Source organism: Triticum aestivum, unplaced genomic scaffold (assembly GCF_018294505.1).
Source record: "Triticum aestivum cultivar Chinese Spring unplaced genomic scaffold, IWGSC CS RefSeq v2.1 scaffold102112, whole genome shotgun sequence".
Taxonomy (NCBI): domain Eukaryota; kingdom Viridiplantae; phylum Streptophyta; class Magnoliopsida; order Poales; family Poaceae; genus Triticum; species Triticum aestivum.
The window spans coordinates 1-8,355 of record NW_025233231.1 but is presented as its reverse complement, the minus strand read 5'-3'; the positions used below and the strand labels follow the sequence as shown (position 1 = coordinate 8,355).

General features: G+C 42.6%; 1 protein-coding gene across 1 annotated transcript; it reads left to right on the top strand.

The window, feature by feature from the left end:
• The first annotated feature begins 796 nt into the window (after window positions 1-796).
• LOC123176025 (homeobox protein HOX1A) lies at window positions 797-4,051 on the top strand. The gene is made up of 5 exons (XM_044590444.1): window positions 797-1,281; window positions 3,108-3,273; window positions 3,351-3,471; window positions 3,559-3,671; window positions 3,743-4,051. The coding sequence occupies exons 1-5, from the start codon at window positions 797-799 to the stop codon at window positions 4,049-4,051; spliced, it is 1,194 nt and encodes a 397-aa protein (XP_044446379.1).
• Window positions 4,052-8,355: the final 4,304 nt, after the last annotated feature.

Below are 8,355 nucleotides of genomic sequence, written 5' to 3'. Positions count from 1 at the left end.
GCCGTGCTTGGCGACAGACCACCGGCAGCGGCGGCGCCCAGCACGGTGAGTTGTTCCTCCACGTCCGGCCATCTCTAAGGCATCTCATGAGTAGTTCACCACAATCAAGCTTCTTTAATTCCTCCACGTCCGGCCATCTCCTCCCCCGTCTGATTTCCTCGACCCCGTTTCCTATTCCTAGATCCTCGTCATCTTCTGATTCCAGCGGCGGCCAAATAGAAACATTCGACCCCGTCCGGTCCAAACTTGGTGATGGATAGATGGATTGGTTCGTTTTGGGTTTGAGTTTAGAAGAGAGACCCGTGGATTGATGGATTGCTTCGCAAGTTCACTTTACAAGTCTCTGTTGTTTTGATGGTTTGCTCACGCTAGATCCATCTCTAGGAAGCTAGTCGGAACTCTGTATACTCGAAATCGTGACTGCCCTTGGATATGAAAAGAAGTAGATTTAAATTATAGGTTGTGTATAGACTGTGGTGCCCATGTTTTGAGACTGCTTCACGGCTGGCAGAAAATTATGGACTTCGTACGTACATGCATGTAATTTAGACTCTAGATTGCAATAATTAATGCGTTATATTTTGGAGATGCAAAGTTAGCTATCAATGTTTTATAGGTGATATTATGTATATGTGATCGGTTCATACACCCACAAATGTTGACTACACTTTGTGTACTTGCTGCAGGTGCTGAGATCCCGATTCCGTTGTGGCTGCGCTCTGCAAGAAGGCATTTCTCGGAAGTTGTCTTCTTCTTTCCTACTACAACATCATTTAGATTCTGGCCGCCATCCGATATGGACAAAAGTAATACATCTGGCTATGCTGAGGACATTACCGAGACTCAGAAATATGCAAACCCTGAGAGAGCCAACAGGGGAAGTTTTCCTTTTCCACATACAACCCTATTGGGGGAAAGGAAAACTTTCAAAAGGGCGGCAAACAGGGGAAGGAAATACTCCTGGGCAACGTCAAGTAGAACATATCATTTGAGATCATCTGACAGTGCCAGGGTTCTTCGTTCTAGATCAGTTGCAGATAAGTCGCCTAGTGACGCTATGCAAACTCAAAGAGAAAGAGCCGTGAAGAAGCCAACTGGCGACCCTGTGGACACTCCCCTAAAGCCAACTGCTAAAAGAATAAGAAGGAAAAAAACAACAGAGAGTGGACCAGACGATGAGTTATTGAAAATTCCGAAGGGGATTAGATACTTTTTGAATCGGATAAACTTTCAGCAAAGTTTTCTTCAAGTGTATGAGAGTGAAGGCTGGAAAAATCAAAGGTTCGCCACCTCTCTATTCACCTTTCATTTGTAGCTAAAGTTTCATTTATTATTACTCCCACTACTCCCTTCTTTATGATCTTTTAGTTAGCACAATTTCATAATTGTAACCTGCATTTATCTTTTTACACCCGAGTTGCTGATTTTAGCTCCACTCGTTACTTGCATATACACGGATTCTTATCTGGTCGTAGGGCAGTTATTGCACCATCCGCACGCCCCCCTCAGCTCGTTTCGTACCCACACGTGCATGCTTGTTATTTGCTTAGTCTGAATAGCTAGCAACAGGAAACAATTATTACTCCAGACACGATGCATCCATACTATTGCTTTACTCCCAACGTTTAATCAGATGGGCAATTAAACAACTGCTGGAAATTAATGAACTAATACACATTTTAACCAGAGGTAAAATCCAAACTACCACTCTAGGCTCCTCCTTGGTCTTACCGAAACAACTAATAGACTAGACATTATAAATGGAATGGAGGGAGCAAATAAAAATTCATAACACCCTTCTGGAGCTATATAACACCATGGGTGTCACACAAAAAGGCTTGGAGGGATAACAATATTGACTTTTAGTTGAACTATTGCAATCTTCTTATATTGTCTTAGACTCCTAGCTGTATTTTGCGCTGTTGCTTCTAGAAACAGCTGTATTTATCTCATATGTATATGTGCTAATTAATTAGCAACTTCTCTTTTAGTTGAACTATTAGTTGAACTATATTTTAGAATAGAAGGCTTGGAGGATAACAATATTCACTTTTAGTTCAACTATTGCAATCTTCTTATTGTCTTACTCCTAGGTGTATTTGACGCTGTTGCTTCTAGAAGCAGGTGTATTTATTTCATATGTATATATGTTAATTAATTAGCAACTTCTCTTTCTGGAGCGCTATTACATATGGATATTATTTACTAGAAATGTGAAGACCCGCTGCAACTAAATGGGGCTCACTGTTACCGTAATACTACCTCCATCCCATGATATAAAAGTGTTTCTGAAACTACACTAATGTAAAAAACGCTCTTATATAGTGGGACAGAAGGAGTAATTCTGATCCGTGCAGTAGTAAAAAAAGGGTAATTTTAGTAATTTCAAAATTAAAAATAAAAAGGTTCCTGAGTTGGGTGTTAAGCTAAAACACTTCCCTTTTATTGGTCTTCCGTACTTAATGTGCATTTTGTCAACCATGAGTATGTGGGGCTAGAAGTATAAATAAAGTCACAGGCTTACCATCTGTACATTTCACTTGAGAAATACAGTCATGAGTCCTGAGGTCGACCTTAATGTAGCTCCCCATTAATTGTGCTGCGAATCTCTTTGGTCCCTCTTCGTAGTTATTTGAGAAAAGAAAGAACAGAATGGTTTTTTCGTGTTCAAAACAATTGGCAGAATGGTATCCTTTTACATGCTTTATCATATTATCTCTATTGATGACTTTACGTCTTCAGATGTTATATTTCATTCATGTACATTTATTATATCTAATTGTGCCAGTTGTAATGAATTATTTCGGGTTCATTTTAAAAACAACTAGACCAACTGAACTAGCCCCTCTGGCATTTAAACAAGAAACAACCCAGACACACACCCTGCGGAGCCCAAGGCTTGAATCCGGGTGGCGCAGACAACCGCGCGCTACTAGCCACTTGGTCAACACCCTATTCCAATTAGGGTTCAATTAAATTGATGTTCCCTTTTCTTTTGGTTCACACGCATGGTCAACAACACAGTTTCTTGGCTGTTCTTAGTTGTGGATTCCTTGCGATGTGAGTTGCAATATAGAAATGTTATTTACCCATACTCCAACATGCAGTTTGGAAAAGATAAGGCCGGAGAAGGAGCTTGAACGAGCCAAGGCAGAGATCATGCGGTGCAAATTAAGAATACGAGAAGCTTTCCAGAAGCTTGATAATCTTCTAACTGTGGGGAAGCTTGAAAACACTTTGATTGATTCTGAAAGAATGATATCTTGTGACCATGTATGTATACACATTTTTTTCCCCTGTTGTGTTTGTGCTAAACATTTTAATCAGTGACCATGCTTCCCATCTTACAGATTGTTTGTGCCGCTTGTAGATTGCAAGGCCCTACATCAAATAATGGCATCGTTCTCTGTGACGGCTGCGACAGAGGGTTCCACCAAAATTGTTTAAACCCTCCTTTACTCACTGAAGATAGTAATATTTATTTCCCTAATTCCTTTTTGTATGCAAGGTTTTGTTATTTATGGTGTTAATTAATTCATGTTATCATTCCCTTTGTAGTCCCTGAGGCAGGAGAACGATGGCTTTGCCCTGCATGTGATTGCAAGATAAAGTGTATAGAATTAATAAATGAACACCAAGGGACAAATCTTTCCATTAATGATTCTTGGGAGGTAACATGTTCAATCTTAAGAATACTTCACCGGTAAGAATATTCCACCATGATACTACATTATTCTTGCAGAAAGTTTTTCCTGGGACAGCTGCGGTGGTAGACGGGCCTCTGCAAAATGATTTACCTGATCTTCCTTCGGACGATTCAGAAGACCATGACTTTGACCCCAATATATCCGAAGAACATGTGGCTGGTCACATGGAAGGATCATCAAAAGAGGATGGGGATGAAGGTTCAGACTCTGATGACTCAAATTTCATCATGTCTTCTGACAATTCAGAACATGTGAAGGAGAAAGAGAAAGTTGATGACCTTGGATTACCTTCAGAGGACTCGGAGGATGGAGACTATGATCCAGAAGGTTCTTATTCAGATTAATATATCAAAGAGATGCAAGTTGAATCAGACATCACATCGGACTCCTACTGATGTGAAGACATATCAAAGAGAAGCAAGCTGAGTCAGACATCACATTGAAATTTCTACAAGTGTCGCGGCAATAGAGCATTGTTATGGTTGCGAATGGAAGATACTGGACGTTTCATTGTGCCTTGGGTCACTGTTGTTGTCTCCTTTAATATGTTGTAGAATCATGTTCATGTGTTGTCATTGGTTGTGTACATTGTTGCTTCTGTTGTTGTTTACCTAGATAAGTGACTAGGTTGTTTATCTTTCATATGAATTTTCGACAGTGTGTCCATTGATCTCGTTGGTACATGTTGTAATCTTCCCTTTTTACGGGAAATATATGTTGTACTGTTTGTAAGGAGTATCTTCTGGTTAAGACATCTTTTTAATGATTTCCTTTTGTCCCTTATCCGCATCAGTTTTCTCTTGCAATGGAAGCTATGTTTTGCGTAGACACCTTACCGGATTATGTAATCCATGATACGCTCAGTTTTGCCTGGTTTTCTTAACATAGTAGGACATCACAAGTTCTAAATTCTAATAAACATCTTGATGAGATGAAATGATCGTACAAAAGTTCCGCTCCATTTTGCAAAGGAAATGGGACTACTGCATTATTCGCAGGTTCATTTCCTCTTCAACCATGCCGGCAGAAACGATTTAATTTGAAGCTGTGGCGGTCCATTGTTTATATGCCATTGCATGTTGTCTTGGGGAATATCTTTGAGCGTCAGGTAGACGATGCGTTGTTTAGCCAGTGACACCTTTTTTAGTCTCAGTGACCTATTGCCAGTGCCAGTGATGGTTTCTTTCTTCCGGTGCTAGCGACCTATTCCGCAATGACACACGACATGGAATTCCGAGGCAGCAGCCGACCAAAAAATCGGGTCGTTTCGTCCTCGCAGACATAAAAAAACCAAGACGACCCAAAAATCACAATCTTGTTTGGTATTATCTCGAATTATTGTGCTGTCCTTGTTAGCAAATTTGGACAAATACGCATCTCTAGTAATCAGGTTATTACGTTGATTCGTTAGTTCAACATACATGCTTTGTACATTTGGTGAACTTCTATAATAGGTCTATAACTTTTGCAAAAATAATACTAATTTGTATATGAAGTGGACATTGAGTCCAATACTGTACGTGTGCTGCAAGGATATGTGTTTCTGCGTTTAGGCGAAGAGTCCTAGTCGGTTTGTGGAAACTGGTAGAGTCAGGTCCTAAGCATGTATATATATTAACACAGGCGTGGGCCACCCTGTAGTCATGGCCGTCGATCGCATGAGGTGGACAGATTATCAACGTCACGTCGAAGCCCGTCCCATAGTGCAAGTGACTCGACGGCTTAGAACCACCGAGCGCGGTGGGTGGTGAGCTGACCATGGGTGTTGGTGGAAGTAGGCGCTACCGCCGTGTGTTAGCGGTTGTGTGAAGTTTTTCACTCGGGCCATGTTGAATCAGGTGAGGTTCACTCTGGCTGTATAAACAGACTAACGATGTGTCACAGTTCACTCAAGGTAGGGACTTTGAGTGAGGATGTTCTGTCGGGTGCTAGTTCGCTCTAATAGGCATTTCGACTGAGGATGTTCAATTAAATGCAAGTTGACTTAGATGTAGGTAGTACATATGCTCCCATCATATCACTATCATGTGCCCAGTCCGAGAATGTAGGGGTAGGTGGGAGCAGTTGGGAGCTGTTGAGAGTAGGTAGAATATTTTCTTGTAGCTCTGTCTATAATTAGCTATGAATAGAAGCAAAAAATGAGATAGACTCACAACCAAAAACTCAAACGCGTGCGCATGTCTGCGTCGGTCCTCCGCTTCATCCCCCTCCCTCTCACTTGGTATGGCAAGGGGCAAAAGTCGGCTACGTCGGAGCTCTGCTCGGAATGCAGGCGATCTACACACAGAGACGAGGCGGATTGCAAACAATTGATTATCACAGCACTACGTTATGCCATAGTAGATGCCGAAGGATGGTGTCGGTGCTGGCGCCTGTAAGACGCCCAGGAGAGTGCGGCCGACGAGACATGCACGGCCGACGCGCTCACGCTGCAGGGCAGGCAGAGAGGTGATCTGGGCACACCGCGCTCCATGCATAGCGTGGGTATGTCCGACACCTTCTTTCCCCTACTCAAACAGATCAACTACCCTGGTTGGTTGTTCCTGTTGAAGGTCATCATGGAAGCTCGTCACATGTGGCAAGCCATGGAAACATGTGACAATTGATGAATAGATTGGAAATATTCAACAACAACAACAGAGCCTTTAGTCCCAAACAAGTTGGGGAGATTGGAAATATTCCCCGCAAAAAGATGGCACCAAGGAACATAAGGAGATAACAATCACAATTATGGGACGGAAGAAAAGGAGGGTCACTGACTTTCTTGGCCTTCTCAATCTTGGTGAAGTTAGTCCATATTTTCTGGAGGAAACGGGGATAAAACAGAAAATAAGATAGTAACATAAACGATAAGCGCAAGCAAGCACATCAATCACTAATTAAGAGGGTAGACCATAGGAACCTCCAGGGCATTTGGTTGTTCATTGAGCGTCGCAAAAAAATTGAAAAGTGCAAATCCAGAGGGCGTCTCAAACAGCAGCAGCATCACTTTGTCAGCTGCAAATGAGAAGTAAAATTATCAGAAGCAAACATGATTATTACAAATAGAAAAATGTACAGAATTCAGATCACAAGGGGTTGTCATACATCGTCTGGACTACTAAGGGAGGGCCATCATAACAAAAATATGGTCCGTTTTACATGTCATCTTCCACATTGGACTTCCACCTCTCAGCCCCTTCTCCATTCCTAGACCTTGAGCCACCTGATTTTCAAGAATCTGGCCGCTCGTGGCTACGTACCACCGACAAGCCCTAAACCCACAGCTAATGCCCAACAGTTGTATCCAGTGCTCTCAACTATTCCAGGCCATACACTGGAATGTTCCAGCCATGGAAGGCAAGCGAGAGGGCATTGAGGGAGACAACAAACCGCAGTCGGGTGATTGATGCGCCTAATGGTCCGCACCGCAACCAATACACCAGTAATTAACCCAGTGAGCCATCATAGTGCCGAACCTAAATCCTTGCGCTGGGATCCAAACCCTATTTCTCTCAACAATGGGAATGTGCTGCTACAAATAGGGTTTCCCTGCTGAATCTGCTGTGAAATTAATAGAAGAGGATGACGGCTCACCTGTCCTCCTCGTCGTAGGACGTTGTTGGGCCGTCGCTGTCGGAGGGACAGCGCACCGGCGGGAACGCTTCATCGCCGTTGCCGCCGCTCCAGGCTTGCGGCCGGTTCTGGATTCCACCGACTCGATTAGGTTTCGGTAGAGGAACCTGTCAGGCTGTCACGGGCGAATATAGATAGAGCCAAGGGACATCCTACACGCGGCCCATTCAGGCCCAGTAACTAAAAAAGGCTAATATATTTTTTATCCACAATATCTTTCCAAATCTTTTTTTGCTTGCGGGTATAAACTAGCATTACTCAATCAACATCCTCTTTACAATCTACTTTGCATAAGTTCAGGAACAAACCACACGATAGTTCTTTTTTCAGTCCTAGCAAGGTTAGCCAAGTAGTCACTGACTGTGTTTTTGCTCTGACTACTATGAGTAATACATGTTTTATGAAGGGAAAGCAAGCTTTTTAAATCTGCTACTGCTAATGAAGCAAATACCCATTTATCCACAACATCGACCGTTAGCATGTTCACCACCTGGCTTGAGACCATCTCCAGCAGAATACCAAGATCAGATCTCTCAATTGCTAATGAAATGCACACCACAAAGCGAAAAGGAGCATACCTCTCTGAATATCAGTGATCAGCTTCAAATTATAAAGAATCCATTCCCGTCCATTATTTGCATCTTTTCCAACTTCAGCAATGACCAAACTTTAGCCATACATGTCTAGAGATCAAGCGCTATCGGACACCTACATAAAGCATGAAAAGTATTTTCCGGTTCACGGTCACAAACAGGACAGTAGTCAGGCTTCTCAAGCCCCCTTTTATGCTTATTTTTCCTTGTTGGGAGTGAATCTTTCCTAATATTGCCTCATCCTGAATATACAAAGTGGTGGGGCATCCTTATTTGATCCAACTACCCAACAAACAAAGATTGACACATCTGAGGGCATCTCCAGAGCGGACCCTTAAACCTCCGCTACATTTGTCATCCAACGGGAAGCTGTATACGTCCGCTTAGCAGTTTGGACCTACGGATTCTGGTATCCAAGAGAAAAACATGGGGGGCTTTGC

Coding starts and splice junctions, on each gene's coding strand:
- LOC123176025 (XM_044590444.1), top strand. CDS start 797: ATGGACAAAAGTAATACATCTGGCTATGCTGAGGACATTACCGAGACT. Junction 1,282..3,107: donor GAAGGCTGGAAAAATCAAAG/GTTCGCCACCTC, acceptor TCCAACATGCAG/TTTGGAAAAGATAAGGCCGG. Junction 3,672..3,742: donor CCATTAATGATTCTTGGGAG/GTAACATGTTCA, acceptor TTATTCTTGCAG/AAAGTTTTTCCTGGGACAGC.